The sequence below is a fragment of the Maniola hyperantus genome, chromosome 11 (assembly GCF_902806685.2).
Source record: "Maniola hyperantus chromosome 11, iAphHyp1.2, whole genome shotgun sequence".
Classification (NCBI taxonomy): Eukaryota; Metazoa; Arthropoda; class Insecta; order Lepidoptera; family Nymphalidae; genus Maniola; species Maniola hyperantus.
In genome coordinates, this window is record NC_048546.1 from 3,351,424 (window position 1) to 3,374,994 (window position 23,571).

The 23,571-nt window shown below is 36.3% G+C and overlaps 1 protein-coding gene across 2 annotated transcripts in view; it reads left to right on the forward strand.

The window, feature by feature from the left end:
* Nucleotides 1–23,571, forward strand: part of LOC117986481 (leucine zipper putative tumor suppressor 2 homolog) — a 138,205-nt gene that overhangs the window by 56,420 nt on the left and 58,214 nt on the right. The window contains exon 1 of one of the 2 annotated variants that reach the window (XM_034973319.2): nt 8,948–9,210. The exons of the other annotated variant lie outside the window; for it this stretch is intronic. Coding sequence (XP_034829210.1) covers nt 9,190–9,210 — 21 coding nt within the window. The 5' untranslated portion in view covers nt 8,948–9,189. Of the gene's footprint in view, nt 1–8,947; nt 9,211–23,571 lie in introns of those variants that run through there. 2 annotated transcript variants of the gene reach the window in all.

Sequence of the window (23,571 nt, forward strand, 5' to 3'; positions counted from 1 at the left end):
CTCGAGGAAAATGTTGCTATAGCTATCAGTGAAAGAATTTTCAGAATCGAATCATTGGTTCCGGAGATTACCCCCTACATCCAAATTCTAAACTTACAAACTTTATAATATCTATTAAATATAGAAGGTAGGTAGGTATAGAGTACCTATAGAGGAACGCATTCATGCAACGATTATTTCTAAGAGAGCATCTATTTCCCCAGATACTGGCTCAAGGACAAATGGCGTTTGATACCAATTCGCGCACACAACATTTATTGGTTATCTCCCCCACAATCAGACAAATTGCTCGCCGCGCCGACCATTCATTATTTTTATCATTGCACTTAGAATTGCATCGGCCATCTTTGTCAATATGACTTCTTGTAATAACTTTGTAGGAGCGAGATATTGAACGAGAGCAGTAGGTAAATGCAGAATCTCTAAATTACATCATCATCATCATCAACCGATAGACGTCCACTGCTGGACATAGGTCTCTTGTAGGGACTTCCACACGCCACGGCCTTGCGCCGCCTGAGTCCAGCGGCTCCCTGCGACTCGTCTGATGTCGTCCGTCCACCTAGTGGGGGGGTCTTCCAACACTGCGTCTTCCGATGCCAGGTCGCCATTCCAGCTCCTTGGGACTCCAACGTCTATCGGTTGTACGAACTATGTGCCCTGCCCATTGCCACTTCAGCTTCGCAACCCGTTGAGCTATGTCGGTTACTCTAGTTCTCCTACGGATCTCCTCATTTCTGATTTGATCACGTAGAGAAACTCCAACCAAGCATAGCTCTCTCCATCGCCCGCTGAGTGACTCTGAGCTTTCTTATGAGGTTAGGTAGTTAGCGACCATGTCTCGGATCCATATGTCATCCTTGGCAACACGCGCTGTTCGAAGACTTTGGTCTTCAAGCACTGAGGAATTTTGGACAAGAAGACATTTCGAAGCTTGCTGAACGCTGCCCAACCGAGTTGGATTCGGCGGTTGACCTCTTTCTCTTTCTCTAAATTTAGTTTTAGAGAAAGAAATCAGAATCGACGCCATTCTCGACCAAATCTTTGCTTACTGTAATTCTATATTTAGGAATTTCAGTATTTAAAAGAACTGATTGAATGTGTTAGCTACTAAATCATAATTAAGTACCTATCTCTTATTATATTAGACAAAAATTGAATTAGGTATGCTGTTTTTACTTCAATGAGCAAGTATTTTTTGAAGTAGCTATTTTACAGGGTGTAATGAGAATGTTAGCAAAAACGAAGACACGTGATAATACTGATGAGTGATGATTACTGAAATATACCACAAAAAGGACAAAAAGACGAAGAGAGAAAATACTTACATGTTTTGTTGCTGTTGTAGGACAATTATTTATATTTTACGATAACATTTTTTTAATTTTTTTTTAATTATTACTGACATCGACATGCGTTTTTATACTTAAATCAAATCATACTGTTGACATTACTTACCTAGATAGATGAATTTATATATAAATAAGTTAAGTAAGTAGAGGTTATTCTAAATATATAAAAAGAAAAAGTGACTGACTGACTGACTGACTGATCTATCAACGCACAGCTCAAACTACTGGACGGATCGGGCTGAAATTTGGCATGCAGATAGCTATTATGACGTAGGCATCCGCTAAGAAAGGACTTTTGAAAATTCAACCCCAAATTGTACCACATTCTAGCAAATAAACACTATTTCTATTTCTATTTCTACTTACAACTGTAAACTTAGGGTGAAATCCATAGAGCGCACTCTGACTTTGCTTAGACTTAGACAGAGTTGAAATGAGGCAGATGTAGGTAAGTACTAGGTATATCTCTCACATAAATCTGTCTCGTTTCAACTCGCAAAGTCAAAGTGCGCTCTACAGATCTCAGCATTAGTCTAAGTGAACAAGCAGATATTGGTTTTTGCATTGTTTAACATTAGGTACCTAATCAAAAATTCAACGTTGAGTTTAATAATACCCGGCTGAGTCTGTTGTGGGCTCTTCTCAGACCTGGGCGCGTTTGGAACCTTGAGTTTACCACCATAATATATCAATTATCTTAAAAATCCAACAATCGAAATATGATTTGACTTTGAAATGAAAAGCTGCTGTCATGAAGCACCTGTAAATGGATAGATTCACCTCGTGCATAAACATTCTTCCATAGAATTAATATATCTAGTGACATTGGCAATAAACTATAGCGGCCCGCCTTTGTGTTTTTTCCCACATTAATTGTTGTGAGCACGTAGGAGTCGCCGATTGTCGTGGGAAAGCGATGGATACCCCGCATCGATACAATCCAAGCCTGTTTATATCTCCTTGCGTATTTCTACCGTTTAATTATCATACAGTGGGCCAATTAACTGCACAGAGCATCGCTTATATCAGGATTCACTAAAACCGGACGCAACTTTCATGAGGTAGAAAATTTTCAGTGTATTCGAATGACTTTATTAGGACCTAGGCTTCTAGTGCATTCGGCGCGTTTTGAATACTGAGTACTGAGCTCTGACTGTTCAAAATACACTCTGATAAAAAAATTATGACTTCGTTTATAAAATAAACTAGCTTAATATGCTCGTGACTTCGCGTCGACCGCGTGGACTACACAAATTTCAAACCCCTATTTCACCCCCTTACGGGTTACATTTTCAAAAATCCTTTCTTAGCGGATGCCTACGTCATAATAGCTATCTGCATGCCAAATTTCAGCCCGATCCGTTCAGTAGTTAGAGCTGTGCGTTGATAGATCAGTCAGTCACCTTTTCCTTTTATATATTTAGATACAACAAGAGCCTGCGCAAAATCTATGCAATTATTAAATACATAAGTAATATTATAGTCCTGTACGGGCACTGCACAGTACTGTGTAGAGGTACTCTCTAGGCAACCCAAATTATGATATTCGCGCGTATCACAAATCATGATAGTTTAAATGGTTTAAATAAACAAGTCGATTTGCGCTACTGTAAAGTTTTTACATTGTGAAGTGTGTCATACACTTAATGATTGAAGAATAATGGTATGTAGGTTTTTGCCAGTATAATTAGCTCCTTAATTGTTGACATTCTTATAAATAGATTTGTGTTTGAATAATCGTTTTATTTAAATAGTCCATGTAACCTTTGTGAGGTAACTGATTCCATCTCTCTCTCTCTCTCTCTCTCTCTCTGTATCGTATTACCACTGATTTTATAACTAGCTTATGCTCGCGACTTCGTCCGCGTGGAATATCCAAATTTCAAACTCCTATTGTACCCCCTTAGGGGTTGAATTTTCAGAAATCCTTTCTTAGCGGACGCCTACGTCATACTCATCCGTAAAATCACAAATTCCGTAAAAATACGAATCAAATGAGTACCTATTTGTATGACGACCACTTTGAAGAATCACGGATACGAACCGAGTACGGATGAGTGCACAAACGCCCTAATTGTTACTAAATATCTGACAACTTTTGTACAATGATGTATGAAGGACGAAGGTGTATCAATAATCAAATTATGACCAACATCAAGTACGTACATATCTCCACGCTCAGAAGCGGAATTCTGACCAACATCAAGTACGTACATATCTCCACGCTCAGAAGCGGAATTTTGACCAACATCAAGTACTTACATATCTCCACGCTCAGAAGCGAAATTATGACCAACATCAAGTACGTACATAATATCTCCACGCTCAGAAGCGGAATTTTGACCAACATCAAGTACGTACATATCTCCACGCTCAGAAGCGGAATTTTGACCAACATCAAGTACGTACATATCTCCACGCTCAGAAGCGGAATTCTGACCAACATCAAGTACGTACATATCTCCACGCTCAGAAGCGGAATTTTGACCAACATCAAGTACGTACATATCTCCACGCTCAGAAGCGAAATTATGACCAACATCAAGTACGTACATAATATCTCCACGCTCAGAAGCGGAATTTTGACCAACATCAAGTACGTACATATCTCCACGCTCAGAAGCGGAATTTTGCAATACTTTGAACTGCTATATAGACCTACTACCTCTGTCTGTAACCGATCTGTCTATGTTGCGAGTTGCGTCTTGCGAAGGCTGTGCTCTATTAAACCCCGGGACAATGGCAAGCGTAACTCGGTACACCGCGCCGTGTGCGCAACTGTGCAACTTCTTTTGCAATAACGGAACGCCCCTAGCGCCTCCCTGTAGATTTATCAATAGGAGCTTATTATCATAACCCATTATTACAAATCCGAATCTGATTTGTTTGTTGGTTTGTCCTTCAATTACGTCGCAACGGAGCAACGGATCGGCGCGTTTTTTTTACATGGGAATAGATAGATTAGATTAGATTAGATTATTTATTAATTGTGAAATTTTGTAATGAAATGAAATGAAATGAAATGAAATAATTTTTATTTGCTAAATATGGGTAGTTTACAAAGGTCTTAATATATTACTTATAATCTAAATAGTCCCCGCATATTTACTGATACTTCAGCATGCAAATATTAATAATAATATATCTACACCTAAAGGTAATTTGTACAATGACAAACGATGTAGGGTATATTATTCAAACTTATTTTATAAAATTACAACTAATTAATTATACATCTTAAATTATCACTATGACTTCCATGGTATATAATTGAGGTAATCTGATACAGAGTAGAACGATTCATCGCACAACCATTGAAAGAGCTTCCTTTTAAAATGTGTCGTCGGTAGCTTTTTTAAGTTTGTATCTAATTTATTATAAATTTTAATGCTCATTGCGTAAGGCGATTTTTGAGTTTGCCTAAGATTATATTGTGGCATTATTAGCCTATCTTGATTCCTTGTTATACTATTTTGGTTTACATCGGATTTTTTGACAAAATACTCCAAATTCCTATGTACGAACACAGACGTCTCATATATGTATAGAGATGGTAATGTGAGGAGTTTATATTTTTTAAATATTAATCTGCATGAGTCGGTTGGTTTCATAAGAAGAATACTTCTAATACTTTTCTTCTGTACTATAAAAAGTTTATTAAAGTCAATTGAAGATCCCCAGATCACAATACCATAGCGAAGGTTCGACATAATATATCCATGGTAGGCAGAAAATGCTGCTTCCAGTGATACAGTTTGTCTTAAACGTCGAAGTGGATATATAAATCTATTAATTTTATTGCAAATGTCATTAATATGGTATGTCCAGTCACAATGTTGATCTAGTCTTATTCCTAAAAACTTTACGTTATTATCCATGCCAATCGACTCATTATTATACATAATTTTTAGTTGATTAGTTTCTCGACGTTTGGTTTTAAATTGGATATATTTAGTTTTATTTACGTTTACTGATAAATTATTGCTTTGTAACCATTCTATAGTTTTATTTAAGGATTCATTTATTTCAGATTCATATATTTTACTATCGTTGCATGGTATCATAACAGTTGTGTCATCTGCAAATAAAATCGATGGATATTTTATACAAGTAGAGAGGTCATTGACATAAAAAAGAAACAAAAGAGGCCCCAACACACTCCCTTGTGGTACCCCAAAGTTATTATTTGCATAGGCTGATTCATAAGTATTAATCGTATTATTTACCCGCTTTAATATCACAGTTTTTTGTTTCCTATTGATTAAAAATGACTTTATCCAATCATGAATTTTGCCACGGAATCCATAACATTCTAATTTATTCAAAAGCTTTTTGTGGTTTACTAAGTCAAAGGCTTTTGACATATCCATAAATAATACAGTAATAGCTTGGCTTTTATCAATTGATTCTGTAACTAACTTTATTAATTTGAATATTGCTGTTGTAGTTGACCTATTTTTTCTAAATCCATGTTGTGTTTCAGTTAAAATTTTATAGCGTTCAGCATAATTATACATTCTTTTAAAGACAACCTTTTCAAAGATCTTTGAAAGTACAGGATTTAGAGCAATTGGCCTATAATTTCCAATTTCGTCTTTTTTACCCTTTTTAAAAAGAGGTTTTATTACTGACAATTTAAGTCTTTCCGGGAATACGCCTTGTTCCATTGAGGTATTAATTATATGACTTAAAGGCACTGCAATGGAATTAATACATTTTTTTAATAAAATTGTGCTTATTTCATCGTATCCTGTTGAATATGTATTTTTTAGACTCAAGATAATTTTTCTTATTTCATAAGGGTCAGTTGGACTACAAAACATGTTATTTTCGTAGCTTTTTAAATTTTTTACAGAGCTGTCAAACTTATTTAATAGTTTATTTGAGGTTTGTATAAAATACTGGTTTATTATTGTACATATATCTATAGGGTTGTATATAGCTTCATTATTTTGTGTAATATAGTTTGTGTGTACAATATGGTTTTAGAATTATAAAAGTCCAATTACAATCTGCGATGCAATGGTGCTCAATCAGTACCTTCCCTTATAATAAATGCGAAAGTGTTTGTTTGTTTTTTTGTCCTTCAATCACGTCGCAACGGTGCAACGGATTGACGTGATTTTTTGCATGGATATAGATAAAGACCTGGAGAGTGACATAGGCTACATTTTATCCCGGAAAATCAAAGAGTTCCCACGGGATTTTAAAAAAACCTAATTCCACGCGGACGAAGTCGCGGGTATCAGCTAGTTTTACAATAAAGACCTAGAGAGAGTGACATAGTCTACTTGTTATCCGGGAAAATCAAGGAGATCCCACGTGATTTTTAAAAACCTAAATCCAGGCGGACGAAGTCACGAACATCATCTTAAATTAAATCGCATAGGTCAAGTTACATACAAAATTAAATCATTATAATGTTTATCACTGATCTTTTGAATCACTTTAGATGTTATCATTTATTAATTTAAAATGTGATAACAGGAGATAAATTCGATATAAGTGCCTACTTAAATCATTATACCTACTTTATGACGATTTTTTAATGTTAGAAATGTAGTCCGACTAAGGAAGTTGTGTCCATAAATCTATTAATTAGAATTAGAAGTTATGGATCGGAAGCTTAATTAGTTTTTTAAATACAAAAATTTACAATAAAAAACATTCGGAAAGACACACCTGTCTGAAAAAAAGCTATAAAATGATAGAGGCAATCCTTTTTGCACTAATAGAAAATGATTTGCGACATTTTAAAAACCTGTTTTTTTTATTAGAAATTTTGTCGAAATAAAAAGGAAACTATTTATTATTTTATGGGAGCGTCCGATAAGCATGATTTAATAAGATTAATTAGTAATTTAAAAAAATGTTGGCCATAAAATAATAATAATATATGTGATGTGTAAGCATAGACGAGAAATATACTATATATACTATACGAGTATATATAATATACGAGAATAATATTGTGTGTAAGTACCTTCGTCTTACAAAGTTTCGTAGTCATGTAGCAAAAGTACTCTAAAACCAGCCACGAGTTTTCCCAATTCAAAACAATGTAAGATTAGACATCCCAGAAGTTTTTTTCAAGCTTAAATTACGTTTCAATAAATAGAAAATTATGATATTTGCTTTTTCAATATTTTTTAAGTTTAAAAATCAAATCACTTTTACATTTTATTGACAACATAAAAAAAGAGTGTATATACAAAAAAGTCAAGTAAATACTAAAAAATGTTACTGGGTGCAAAGTTATAAAACTGGACAAGAGAAAAAAGTCGCGCTCCAACTTAGACCTCAGCATTGCTTTCTTTAAAGCATGATTGTCGTCAAGCGCAAGCCTATCGTGCAATAAAAAAATTAAAGAAATGTAAAATATTTGATCCGTTGCTCGCCACTCGTATTATTCGCGTGCAGTTCCACTAATTAGTTTCCGTAATTGGTAACAGTAACTGGCTGTCGACGAACGAGTCAATCAAACTTTTAAACGCTTCGCGCAAAAGTCAAGGAGCCGTGGGAATAAGATTCTTGGACCGTAATTATTTGTCTGAACCGTTGATATATTCTTTTTTATATGTGTGTCTACATTAAAAAAAACTGAAGTTGTTCCTATAGAGAAGCCTTATCGATCTTTATAAGAAAAAGTTGTAAGTTATCCTTTCCTTGCCATTTGTAAGGAGTTATCAGTTTTTTTAAACCCTACGACTTCAGAATAGAGGAAATATGTATGATGTACTTCCAAAACAAACGGACTCCTAGCTTTATCGTGCATGTGTAATGGTTATTATGTAGTCGGTCTTTAATCGTTTCTACGGTCATTTTACTCACAAGATCTTTTTTTTTGTATATCAGTGGTATAAGCTCTAAAGTCTAAGCTATTCCGCACTCTGGAGATCGATTCCCAGACGTATTATAGCCAGTAGGAAGTAGTTGTAATTACTACAGTGTATCTAGAGCCTAGACTAGACGTATCTTTCCAGTTCTTGCACATAACTTTAGTGTAGGTAACTGTGAAACTTCAATTTGCAGTAAACGTTAGCTCTTTGATTTATTTAAGTTTCAAACACTGATAAGTCCGGTTTCATTATTAAAACTCGACCTACCTACCTAACTACTTCGTATTGTTTTTAGTTTCTTACTCTTTGAATATCTATAACTAGATTATGCCCGCGTGGGATAAGATTTTTTTTATCAGCTGGTCAGAGATTTTCCGGAAAACCGTAACCGATTTTTGTACAACCTAAATCCACACGGAGGACATCGCAGACAAAAGCTTCACAAATAAATAAACGAGAGCTTAAAGTTTTATAGAACACGAAAATATTATAATTAACGTAAGTTAGCAGTAAAACAACATTAAAACAAAGTAAAGATCTGGCCACTTCTTTCTAGTAAAAATGTCATTAAACAATTAATTAAAAAATTAAGTATAAAACTTGTACAAATGTGTTTCGTTGTAGGTTTATAGGGTAGAGAAATTTGAATCGAACACCACGGGGGTCAGGACAACCGCTGACCTCCGAACTCGAATGGTTCATTGAGCACGTCTGAGCTTCGCCCATTCAACCGTTCTCCGCCATGGGCCATGGCGCGCCGCTCAGTGTCGGTTCTAAACTCTGAACGTGTCACACGCGCTGGCTGAATATCAAACTTCCGTTGCCTTTTATTTACGCGCGCGCGTTTGGCGGCAAACTTCAAACTTGACAGTTGACATTTCAAATATTGTTCTTTATTTAAATTGCGAATAGATATTTTAAAATTTGACAGTTATTTTTTTTATTGTGATGTGTGCATAGGTTGTGGATTCATACGGATATTTTAGTGACCTTCCGAAATGACGTCGGTGTACCACGAGGTGAGTGTACGATGTATGCCGCTGACATTTAGATTTTTGCTAATTTGAGCTGCAAACTGGTCCTTTGCAAGTATACGTTATGCTATACTTACACTAATTAGGAATAGTTTTAAGCACTTTAAGCATTTTAAGATTCCTAAAAATATTTTGAAATGTTGACGAAAAATTATGCTGTCGTAACTTTTTTACTTCTTTACGCTTTAATTTAACCTAGACATAAGATGACCTAAATTGGAATTGCATATCTACCTATTCATTTCCCTTCCACTACGTATAAACTTAAATTTAGATCACTATTTCATTTAGGAAAAATAAAGTACCTACTAACAAAATATTATTTGCAAATAGCTAGAAGGAATACAAAGATTTTATCTGTCATTAAAAAAAACTGGACGGTATTTAAAATTCGAATTAAGTAGGTATACTCTTTATGAGCCTCAATAGCTCAACCGGTATAGGAGTGGACTGAAAACCGAAAGGTCGACGGTTCAAACCCCGCCCGTTGCACTATTGTCGTACCTGCTCCTAGCACAAGCCTGACGCTTAATTGGAGAGGAAAGGGGAATATTTGTCATTTAACATGGCTAATATTCTTTAAAAAAAAAAAAAAACGTAGGCGCATTATTTACAGCTCTAATAAATAATCTTTTATTATTTTCGAGATTTTAGGTAGGTTTAAAACATGAAATAGGTACCTACCAAGCATTTTTAAGGAAAAAGCATCATGGTAATTAGTAGGTAATTACCATAGCTAAATGTAATTGTAAACATGGTAATTAGATAGACAGATCGATAGATTGCGAAACAGAATGTCCTCCCCAAGGTATGTACCGTAACTACAATGAATGAACTTTATAGTTGCGACTTGCGCCACAGCCCTCTATACAGACAGTCATAATCTAGGTGTCACGAATTAACAATAGAGCGCTGGTTAGAGTCGTTTGTGTCCTTATTAGAACTAATAAATGCAATTTCCTGCCTTTGGCGGTTATTCAATGAACCCATACAAACTAGGCGTTTAGGACAATCGCCAACCATGCCAAAAAGTCAGCCAGCCAGGTCTAGCTGTTACCCGCTCTTTTTACAGGACTGCCAAAAAAAACACCTAATGTTTTCAAGGTGTATGTATGTAAGCTTCTTTATTCCACCATAACTTCTAAATTTTTGTTAATTCATTATAGGCAAACGCTTGACCACAATCACACCTGATGGAAAGTGATGATGTGGCCTAAGAAGGGATGCGTTTACCTAGAAGATACCTATTCACTCTTGTTTTAAAGATACCGGAGTTGTAATTGCCTCAGCAGATTTGGATGTATGGGGTAAGGGTAACGTTATAATCCTTACATCATTCCTAGTGACACTGGCTATAATTTTATTGAAGAAATTCAATATGGCAGCTGTGAGGTGCCATTTTCAAATGTGATGTTTTTATCCTTTTGTTAGTTTTTGGGCAGGGCAATATATATTTTTTTATTAAGACTTGTTATAAGTCTGTAGTTGTGTTGTGACTTATAACAAATCAAACTTAAAATCAAACGTATTCTACCTACTCTAGTATTCTAAAAAAAAATTGGAAAGCCTATATACACAGGCGCCCTTATCACTATAATATTCCTATCTATCACAGTAGAGTTTCGACATTCAATCCGATGCATAATTTAGGTGTCACGAATTAACAATAGAATAGAATGCATTAACGACTTCAAGCTTGTCCTAATGAAAGGTTTCAATGCAGTTATTTGATTTCGTCGGTGAGAACAATTCTATAGGTACGAAAATATGCTATGAATGGGGGCAATGTAGACTAGAAGCTATTAAAAATAATTTATTACAATTTTGTCGACCTCCCTCGCGCAGTGGTGTGCGCTGCGGTCTTATAAGTAAAAGAGTTTAATTCCGGTAGAAAGATAACTTGAGGGCAACAGCTTGAATATTCAGGATTAAAAAAGATTTAACCCACGAACGAGCGTGAAACATGGTTTTCCTGGAGGATGCCCTTGCTAGAACGCAAGACAATTCAGCGTTACTTTGGTTACTTATTATTGTAGGCGCAAATAAGAAATAAGAAATCTATTATAAATAGTAGATAGATACAATACAATAAATTATTATTTCCCTTATCTTCAAGTCAAGAGTGAATCTTCTGGACAAGCGCGCACATGACTGCCAGCAAAAAAAAATTGAAATGTAAAATTGACAAAAAAACTATTGAATAATAATGTAAGTAGGTACTAATATAATGTACTTGATATAACTCAGTGATAAAAGCTAGAGACTTAAGCCATCATTTTTAACTTGTAAGATGTGTGTTGTGTCAATCATTCCCAACAAAAAGTCTTCCATCCAATACCCTGAGCACCAGTTACTCGTCTGTTTGTATTGTTCATTATCGAGTGCAATGCACCTATTTATAGTAGGCAACAAATAGTACGGCGCGCTAGCCTTGTTTACATTTCTTCGTTTGCTTACAGCGCTCCCGCTGAGGAATTCATTTACGGCTACAATAGGGTGTCCGATATCCCGACTTTCAGTTATTCCGGACTTTCCCATTCTGACAAGCTTTTATCCAATTCCTAAAGGAGAATTATTTGAAAAAAGCTGCATCAATAACTATTAGAATTTCAATATTTGTGATTGGCTGAATTTATGGTAGGTATTCTTGTTGCAATAATGCATTGTAGGTAATAGTGAAGTTGTGTCAATCAGTCAGTATTCAGAAGTGATAGCAATCGATTCACTTTAGCCGTCCTACTTTGGCGGTAGGGTCAGTATAAAATGCAGACATCAATATGCAGGCTTTTCTCGTAAAAGTAATCCTGCTTTGCGATTGCGGGAAAACTGTATCAATCATTATTACAATAGCAATCGTTGTGATGGGCTGAATTTATGGTATTCTTGTTGCAACAATACATTGTAGCCAATAGTAAGCGAGCATCAACAAATTAGAGATGATTGCGATCGTGATATTGTAGCTGTCATTCTACCGTAATCGACAGCCTGGTTTATTATTTTTCTATGAAAAAAAAACAATATATTATATTTACGTTGTAAATATACGAAATACCATGCAGGTAGAGGCTGTTTGGTTTATGTGTTTTTCTAAAAGTAGTGTTAAAATCCCAGTAAAATAAGTTTTTATGGAAGCCCTATACTGGAGGATTTGTTAGTTCTGCTTTTAGTATACGCCAGATATTTTCGTTTCGTTGTTATGATTTCCGTTTGACATACCTACTCGTACTAGAGTTCTTCATTGCCTAACCCATGTGTTTGCGTTTTTATTGAAATTTCAGCTCCATGATTACTATAATTATTAAGCCACTGATACACATGCTCATTTAAAAGCATGCTTAAAACTAGCATGATCTTCAAATGTACAGATTTGAATAGACATGCTAGTTACGAAGACTTCATTTAGACCTGTAAAATTAGTTTAGTTTTGAAATTTTAAAATGACTGTTCGGGATTCGAACTTAATATTTCTTGGCTATTACAAAGTTTGTTCAGTAGCCGGCAAGAAATATTATACATCAACCTTTAGAATGAGATTACGGCTTAGTAGAGTATTGTCTCAGTCACTCATACCTTTAGAATGAGATTTCGGCTTAGTAGAGTATTGTCTCAGTCACTCATACCTATGTGACGTTTTGTCGGTCTCAACGACAGAGACAATGCTCTACGAAACCGCTATCTCTTTCTAAAATTTCGATGTAATTTTTCTGCCGCGTGCTGTAGGTACATATTCCACTACTGTATCTACGTAACAACATGTAGATTTATAAGCGTATTATCGCCATCGTTTTATCTTAACCGTTGAAAATATAATATTGATTCGTAACTTTTTTTATCTATTGCGATAAGAACTTACATAATATCTTTAGTCAATATTTGAGTTTATATTGATTATACTAACTCTAGAATAGGTATAATATTTACATACCCACTAGGTCCTGTAGCCAGCTTTTTTACTCGACTACGGCAAAGCCAAAAGGAAGGGTTATGATTTTAGCATGATTTTAGATGTATATTTTTAACTACATTGTGTGTTCCACCGTAGCGCCTAAACTACTGGGCTTTATTAACTTTTTCTTTAAAAAAAAGTATTTTAGAAAAGTCTTACCTACGTAGAAGCAGCCTCCTGTTCGATCTCAGGCACGCACCTTTAACTTTTTGAAGTGTGGGCGTTTTAAGCATTTTAAATATCATTTTCTTTAACGGTAAAGGAAAAACATCATGAGAAACCTACATGCCTGAGAGTTCTCCACAATGTTCTCGAAGGAGACTAACGTGGTATGCCGGCAGCTTGAGACAGGCTGCCGTGGCCGAAATTTGGTCTAAATAAAGGTAGGTAGGTAATATATCTAGTCAAGGGAACCAGGGTTCGCTCTCGGGCACGCACTTCGAATTTTTTGGAGCTATGAGCGTTTTAAGCAATTAAGTATCACTTGCTTTAACGGTGAAGGAAAAAATCAGGAAAAAGCCTGCATGCCTGAGAGTTCTCCATAGCATAATGTTCTCAAAGGTGTGTGAAATATGCTAATCCGCACTTGGCCAGAGTGGATACTATGGCCATTTGATTCTGAGTGAAGACCTGTTATTAGTAGTGAGCCGGTAATGAAATGGGTTGATGATGAATATAAAAAGTTTTAGTGTGTGTTTATCGTTTATAATCGACCTTAACATTTTTATTCAACAGCGACTCTATAAAAGGTGAAAACACGTTGTACAAACAAAAACATGGGGTCACAAACAGTGTTGAACCAAATTCGGCTGTAACTACAACTTTCTCCTCTCAAAGTTGTGATATTGTGCCTTACCTGCCATTTATTTGTTTAAAAGCTCATTGGATGCTTTCACTATCATTATTTTGTTTCAATCATTATTACCTCTACTTGAGGTCGCCGTACTAAACGAGGTAATTTTCTTCACGTTTGCCTTCAATTACCTATTATACCTCAACTAAAAACCTTTTAACGCCTCCAAATGCACGCGAGAGCCCAGTGGTAAGCGTTAAGATCTTTTAATTGGGAGGTTGCCAGGTTTAATATTTCATCATCATCATCGACCGATAGACGTGCACTGCTGGACATAGGTCTCTTGTAGGGACTTCCACACGCCACGGTCTTGCGTCGCCTGAATCCAGCGGCTCCCTGCGACTCATCTGATGTCATCCGTCCATCTAGTGGGGGTCTTCCAACACTGCGTCTTCCGGTACCTGGTATACAGGACCAGACTACGAGACCAATCCAATTGCAGCGGGGAGTTCGACAGGGAGACGTAATCTCCCCGAAGCTTTTTACCCCAGCTTTGGAAGACATCTTTAAGCTTCTGGATTGGAACGGACTTGGCATTAACATCAACGGTTTAATCTTTTTTTTTTTTCTTTTTTTTTTCTTTGGCTATTTGCAATTTCTAAATCGGCAGTGGCTAGTTATCATACCACCATACCGCCAAAGCTGCACCGCCAAACAGTTTAAGTCCTTAGAAACATAGAAACAGAAACTAGAGACCGATTAGGAATGGGTCTTGTAAATCTGCCATACGTCATACCTCTTCCAGTATCCTTACACCAGATGTGATAGCGATCGCGGTTAAACCTTGACTGTCAAGGGCTAACATGCTTATGAATTAAAAAAGCTATCAGTAAGTGACGAGGCAGTCAGACGGATCATGAAGGCTCACTAACCTGACAGGAATATGGCTATTTTTCAAGTCCAACCTAACCTAATCCCGCTAGCGGGAAGTAGGTGGATGAGGAAGGCAGAGGATCGTGTGTGGTGGCGCGCTCTTGGGAAGTCCTACGTCCAGCAGTGGACGCAAACAGGCTGATTGATTGATTGATATGCTTATTGGTTCTTACGCAGTACTCCTTAGGCTAAATTTGACACCTTCGAATTTTAAAACACAACACGTCAAGTATCCAGTAGAGGCAGTAGAGGGTACAGGTTTATTTTATTTCTAAAGTTTTAAAAATAATGCAGCGAGTAAACAAAGCCAATATAACATGTTTAAAAGCTGTGATCCATCAACCATATTGATGATTATTACAACAAGAATCTTATCAGCTAAAAGCTTTGGAGTAATTATTATATAAAGTTCTGTAGTATGACTCATTTTATTAATGCATCTCTATACCTAATTCGAATCTTTGTTGACATGTATGTCTGATGCTTTAGTGTTGCCTGACCTACATAATTATTATGTACCTACAATCTACTATTTTCATGTTTGTTATTTTTCTGATTATTATGCATGCTTGTTTAGTCTTAACTTAAATATGTCGGCATTATGTAAACCTCCTATAATAATTATAAATGTAATACTGTACAAGTCTTACGTAAAGTTAATAAAATCTGTTCAGATTAATTAATTAGTGCTGTAACAAGCACGCGGCGGCGGCGCCGCGGCGCGAAGGCTTGCGTTACATTAGATATATTACTTTATCGCTGGGTATGTCGCACTAGCGTCACTGCACTGCGCGTCGCTTCGCTACGCTTCAAAATATTCTCTCCAGCCGTGACGCGCGGCGACGCGCGGTGAAGCGCTGTGCAGCACCGCTCTAGTGCGATATGCGCCATACAAAATGATAGAAATGATATTTTGACGCTCTGTGCCGCGACGTGCAGCTCGCTGAAGCGACGCGCCGCGCCGCTCAGGTGCGTACAAACCTTTAAACGTATGATAGATTACTTAACTACTTTCTTACGGCGCAGTAACCCTTTGTGGGTCTTGACCTCCTCTAGAGTTTTCCTCAGTATTTAGAACTATGTATTCTTTAATTCTTTCTTCCTTTATGTCAATTTTCCGTAAACCTATCCCACTTTTTGGGTTTTCCTAAAGTCTTTTTCGTGTAGAGATTTTATATTATTTTAATTTTCACATATCTACTTTAATTTTTTTAAACGAGCTGATCCTCACTGGTCGAGTTTTTGAAAATCCTTAGTTAGTGGAGGTCCAAGTTATAAAGAAAATCATGCAAAACCATGTAAAATCTCAAGCTTCTAGACCCAGTGGATTGAACTGTAACTTGATATATCAACAGTCAGTAAGTTTTTTTTCTTATACCCGCTGATGTCCGCGACTTTTTTAATGCCGCCTGAACTCTGATTTTCCGGGATTACGTCCTTCCCTGGGATGTAAACTATCGCCAAAAACTGTTAGGTAATCCGATGGGGCGTAGAAAACTAGCAGACAGACAGACGCACTTTCGCATTGATAAAATACTAGCTGATGTTCGTGACTTCGTCTACTGGATATGGGTTTTTAAAAATCCCGTGGGAACTCTTTGATTTTCTGGAATAAAATGTAAGCCTATGTCACTCACCAGGTCATTAACTATACCCATGCAAAAAATCACGTCAATTCGTTGCCACGTCGTTCCGTTGCAACGCGATTGAAGGACAAACTAACAGACATTTTTAATATGGGTAGTGATAAGTATGAATTTTTAAAAACAGTTGGGTTTTAAAAATCAAACAACAGTAGGTACACGTAGGTATTTCTTTACGATGTTATTGGATGCCAATGTCCGGAGTTTAGCCACCGTATGAACCCGTCTGGCGATGCCGCCATGGGATGTTATGGAGGTGACGCCATCTGTGACTCATCCCGTCATATGGTGGCTCCATTCACAGGCTCCTTTCTAGAGCTGTGCACGATAAGATTTATGATTTGAGATTGTATGGATAGACTCGATTGAATAATATTTAACTCAGATAAGTCATTGCTTTGCCTACCTATTGAGTTGAAGGAATATTATGTATTTAGTAAAAACTACATACTAAAATGAATAGCATTTTTCTAAATATACTTAGTACATTTCTATTTAAAGCGTAAGTCAGAAAAGCAGGTTTAATTTAACTAATTTTATAAGTTATTAAAATGTCCTCATATAAAGCTTGCACGTGGATATAGATCACAACGCGTAGAGGCTTATTGAGAGTTTTAATCTTTATAATAACCTAACTGCAATATTAACTTGATAATTGATTAGGGCACAATTGCTATTGCAACCACATAATCAAAATAGCGACCTAAACACAAAAAGTATTTAATAGTCGACGACTGACGAGTCTCGAGTCGGATCGAGACTGGACTAAAAACCTTCAAATACCCGTATTTATACAAATACGATTTCAATTTTTGTGATTGGCTGAATTTATTTTATTTCGTTTCTAAACTGCGTGAAAATAACGAGAGATTAAGGTAAGCACTCGCAAGTTCCAAGGGTGGTTGGTAGAAATGGATCGAGCTTCAAATATCTTTTTCTTACAACAGACTTTATTTAGGCTTTGGCTTATCTACTTTCCGCACAAGACGGCGCGCACGCCAACTTTAAAATAAGCCTTAAAAATTAGACAATACAAAATAAAGTAATTTCATAAAATTGAGCTCTCATAGATTATTACGTATAAACTAGGTGACGCCAACGACTTCGTCCGCGGAGATTTTAATTTTTTTTAAACCTCGTTGAATGTTTTCAAAAACCTTAACAAAACCTACATGCCAAATCTCAATTTTAAAACCCTGGCAGTTTGTTAGTCAGTTTTCCCTTTTAATCTGGGTATTATAGAATGATAGAATTGGAATTGCTCGAGTGAATTAGGAAAGGTCGTTTCTAGAACGTCAATAATATCAAGTTTCTCGTCCGCATTCATTCAAGCATTTATTTCTAACAACCAAACTAATAGAAAAACAAAAAAAAAAACGTTCCGCGAAAGTTATTTATGGACATCTTAATACATATGATCATAATATTATACGTTCAAAATTCTAATTCATGTAGCACAGTAACCTCCATATGGGGTTTCATTTCGTTTGTAGCCGGTTTTATGACTATAAGTCTGGTATATTATGTTGTAGAATTTATGATTTCGGGTCAATGGGTTTGATTAAATTTAAATGGGTTTGATAATCTTGAACCTTCGGCTCACCGCAAACCCGGGGCTATAATAATTACTAAGGTGTGCCATTTAGAGGTACGATTCAGACTTCTAGAGGACGGCGGCATTCTAGAATATGCGGCCTCAAGAATTTCAGGTAGGTACAATAAAAAGAAAATAGCAGTCACTTTTTCAAATTATGACCACAGTATGACGATCACATGGGAGGAGACCTTAGATATCGATTTGCAACATACCAACCAACCAACTTTCAACTTAGCTTTATTTCTATTTTTTCTTTAACAATTTAAGCCTCAATAGCTCAACCGGTATAGGAGTGGACTGAAAACCGAAAGGTCGACGGTTCAAACCCCGCCCGTTGCACTATTGTCGTACCTACTCTTAGCACAAGCCTGGCGCTTAATTGGAGAGGAAAGGGGAATATTAGTCATTTAACATGGCTAATATTCTTTTTAAAAAAAAAAAAATTTATAAACTAAATTTAAAATCATAGGGAAGATTATCGCAAAAAAATAAAAGTATCAAAATGGTTTGTGTTAATGGTTAACGCTAGAGCACACAGAAGGACTATCGTAGTGTGCGTCAATACTTTACGATTCAAGCTTTCGAGTAGGTTTTGAATTTGAGCAAAATCGTAAGTGTAAAGTTTTGCCTACCATAGGCACAAAATTCTATAGCAACCCAGGCCGCTCAAGACAAGAATCAGGGATTTTTAGCCAAATGCCATAAAAAGCTCTACGGGAATTAAAACGTAAAGTTTCTCGAAATGAGAAGGGTTTATGCGATAGTCTGCCACGCTAGCCCAGGCAAACTTGGACTTCACACACCTTTGAGAACATAATCATAATCAAACACGAGTATATTTTGTATCACTATTTAAGTTGTGTATAGTGAGTACCTAGTGACCGATATACCATTCATAACTCTTCCATATTTTATAGAAATGATAAATGATTATGAAGTTCGGAATGAATGTAAAGCTTATAATAGCAAAGACAAATGATGGTCCGCGATGACCGCGACAAGACAATACACACAATGCCGTGCTCAACAAATAGGTCGACCGACTCTCATCACAGACTCACTCTCTACATCGTCTGTTATATATAAGAGTAAGCCCACACGTTGCGTATCCGGTGCGTTGCGGCGCGGCGCCGCGGCGGCTGTGGGTTTGAGGACAGGTTGAGTAGTAGTTTAATCTATTTTTTCTTATAATATTTGTTAATAGCCGATGGTAGTTTGATTTCTTCTGACATTTTGTTCAAATATCGTCATATTTTAACAAATTAACACAAACCAATATTAAACTATACCTACCTATGAACCTTCTTCTTGAATCAATCTATCTATTTTTTCCGTTGCGTAGTTTAAAAGATCTGCGCGTTCAAACCTACATACAGACAGCGGGAAGCTACTTTATTTTATACTATGTAGAGATGGGTTATTTGGCGTATCTCATCCCGCGGAGGGATGCATGAAAAGAAGTCATCACTCAGGCGAAAGGAAGCTAGCCTAAGAAGGAGAATAGGCTTCCAGCCTCTTAATAAATCTTAAATAGATAAAAAAATCTTATATCCGCGCGGACGAATGAGTGACTTCCGGCGATTTTTCTCACGAATTGATAAAAACTGACAATAAAAGCCTCGTGGAGTCAAACAGAGTCAAGATAACAGGAAGGAATAAATAAAGAAAAAAACGTACATAGAATTATAATGCCGCAAAAACCTTGCTCGAAACTTATCTAGCGGCTTACAATTAGAGCATATCGCTTTATGTTTGTAGACAAAGAGCTGGGCAACAAAATAATTGAATAGGTAGTGACAAAAAGTAAACATTGGATATAAATGACAGGAACAACCTTACAATCACATACATATATAATATATGCACTTTTAAGGTTATATAGGTCTTAATTTAAATAATGTTAGCGAATTTATAAAGATCAAGAAATTCCTTATGTATTTTTGCATCTTTACTGTAGGTCTAGGAAAAAAAATAGCAATCATAATTTTTTTAAATTTTAGCATTATTAATTTTATCATTTTGTGCAAATGTTAACTCAATATATAATCATATTTACTTATTAGACGTTGATCGATTAGTTAACACTGTAAGAGATTTATAAATTCTGAAACCACTATGATATATAGCTTGCTCCGACAGATTTTCGATTACTATTCGTATCAAGTGCATATTGTAAAACTTCGAGATGTATGTAAAACTTTGTATATTTATCCACCGGCTCTGAGACTATAGTCTCGTCTGGAGAGAAAAAAACAATTTTACTTCGAAACAACCCACGGAGGACCAGCCCCCCAATTGTGTAAGAATAACGATTTCATCGTTATCGTCAACAAATTCTGCCCTTTCATTGGCTGTGAAAAAATGAAAACAGTGAATCAACCAATCAAAGGGCAGAATTTGTTGACGATTACGATAACGATGAATACGTTTTTCTTACACAATCGTGGGGCCAGGTTTTCAAAAACTATATTTTTATCACACGCATGTTAAATATCGAGCGGAGTAAAGCACTTCGTACATTAATTGTGTAGCGGCTCTGAGACTATGATGAGTCACCAGTGAATAAAAAACAGCCTTCGGCCGTAGCGGCCCACGGAGAAGCCTTAGTAAGCAGCCAAGAATTTCGTACAGTATCCATTATGCCAAATTTAGCAGTCATGTCCAAATTAGCATCTTATGAAATTACTTGTTGCTGAGACCGCCTTTGTTGTGAGATTATCAACTCTAGAAGCTGCAGCTAGCTATGAAATTAAATCAGGAGGGTAAAATAAAATTAAAATCTGAAGAAGAGAAAAAACCTTGCTAAAGGACAATTGACGTTGGGACCTACTTGGTGAGTACTAGGGTTAGGGTGACTGACAGACTGACTGACTGATCTATCAACGCACAGCTCAAACTACTAAACGGATCGGGATGAAATTTGACATGCAGCTATTATGACGTAGGCATCCACTAAGAAAGTATTTTTGAAAATTCAACCCCCAAGGGGGTGAAATAGGGGTAAGAAATTTGTATAGTCCACGCGGACGAAGTCGCGAGCATAAGCTAGTATCTCATACTAGGGTTAGTACTAGTAGTTACTGTTGCGAGTCAGCTGTCTTGGCTTCAATTACAAACCGTGCTTGTTTCGATTGGCCGTGGGAGCGTATGCGTGTATACCATAGAGCAGAAACAAAGAGGAGTTGGCCTAAGCAACTGTGCACTGTGATTTTCAACTAGGTCCTGACGTCATCACTGTGGGCGGGGCCTTAGTTAGTATACTGTCTGCGTTCGTCAGGTTCACATATATTGAGACTCGTATTATCGGTATGTTTTCGCGTTTTTAAGAACAAAAGGATGAAGTGTTGTGTTTTATCGTGTCAAAGTTATTCAGACAGACGTTCTGATGCTATGAATGGTATCACATTTCATTTGTAAGTAATTTTATACGTAATTATTAAAATAGTTCTAGATTATTGACATCTAGTGTGAGATAGCTGAACTATGTAGTGACATCAATATATCGATGTTAGGTCGCTAAGCGAGTAGTTTTGCTACTAACCCGCAGATGGAAAATTGAGAAGTGGGCGGCGTTCCACAACCCCTCACCCCGCAAAATGTCACTCGATATTTCATAGGGAAATCTTAATACAACATCTCCTCTTTGTTTCTGCTCTATGGTGTATACGGCTCCGTGACGCTTGACTAATGTTACCAATGAGAAATAGACGTGAAGCTAATCAAAATAAAAAAAACCGGCCAAGTGCGTCAGGCTCGCGCAATGAGGGTTCCGTACTACAGTCGTATTTTTTTGACATTTTGTACGATAATTCAAAAACTATGATGCATAAAAATAAATAAAAATCTGTTTTAGAATGTACAAGTGAAGACCTTTCATATGATACCCCACTTGATATAGTCACTCACTTCGAAAGTTGAAAATACTAATTATTAGTTCATGACCACAATTTAATTTTTGTTTGTGTGATCTAACCCTAAATTCACGGTTTTCAGATTTTTCCCCAAATGTCAGCTATAAGATCTACCTACCTGCCAAATTTCATGATTCTAGGTCAACGCGAAGTACCCTGTAGGTTTCTTGACAGACAGACGGACAGACAGACAGACAGACAACTAAGTGATCCTATAAGGGTTCCGTTTTTCCGTTTGAGGTACGGAACCCTAAAAATGAATCGTTAAAATAAACAGTGCTTTAACTGACTAATACGAACGGCCGGACACTGAAAATTAATTAACTATTAAAATTGATGTTTGCTGTTTGGAAAAAATACCAAAAAAAATATTTAAAATTCTCTTATCTTTTAAGATTTTTTCTTGATATTAAACGCAGATAGACCTAATAAAATTTTATACAGTACGCAGCAGAAAGTAATGTACATCGACCTTTAGAAGGAGATAGCAGATTTGTAGAGCATTGTCTCTGTCGTTGAGACCGACAAAACGTCGCATAGGTATGAGTGACAGAGACAACGCTCCTAAAAGCCGAAATGTAATTCTCAAGGCCGTACATCGTACATATCGTGATCGTAGGTATCAGGTGTACTGATACCTACGAAGGTAGGTATCAGTTTTTATTTTATACTTACCTACTACTTAAACGATTTTTTTTTTAAATTTTTTGTTACTACGGACTCCTAAAAAACTGATCGACATGTCTAGTCTCTGTAAAAAAGTTGATACTTATATCTGTCTTTATTCAATTTCCTATTAGAGTTAAATACAAAATATGTTATATTATACCCACCTAAGTTTTCTATTAATTATAATAATTTACCATTCAGACGAAAAAAAGCTTTTATTTGAAAAGAATGGCATTACAAAAACTTTTATAGATAAAGTGACATCATCGTAAAAGAATAATGGATCACAATCGAATAAAAATCGCAATAAAAACCAAATAGAATTATCCGTTGTGATTAGATCATATTTATGTGTTGTCAGATACTTCGCACCTATCGCCCACAGGGCAGAGTCGATAAGTTAACTCGATTGGCGAGAATTATAGGCAGACAAAATCGATTGACCTAGCCGCTGGCCATTGACAGAATTCGATCTCATCTTTCTTCCGGACACCTACGGATCATATTTTTGGTGAAAGCAAAAAACCGGCCAAGTGCGAGTCAGGCTCGCGCACTGAGGGTTCCGTAGTACAGCCGTATTTTTTCAACATTTTGCACGATAAATCAAAAACTATGATTCATAAAAATAAATAGATATCTGTTTTAGAATCCACAGATGAAGCCCTTTCATATGATACTCCACTTGATATAGTTAGGTATCTTACTTTGATAGGTAATTGAAAATACAAATTTTTAGTTCATGACCACAATTTAATTTTTTTGTGTGATGTAACCACAAATTCACGGTTTTCAGATTTTTTCCCTAATGTCAGCTATAAGACCTACCTACCTGCCAAATTTTATGATTCTAGGTC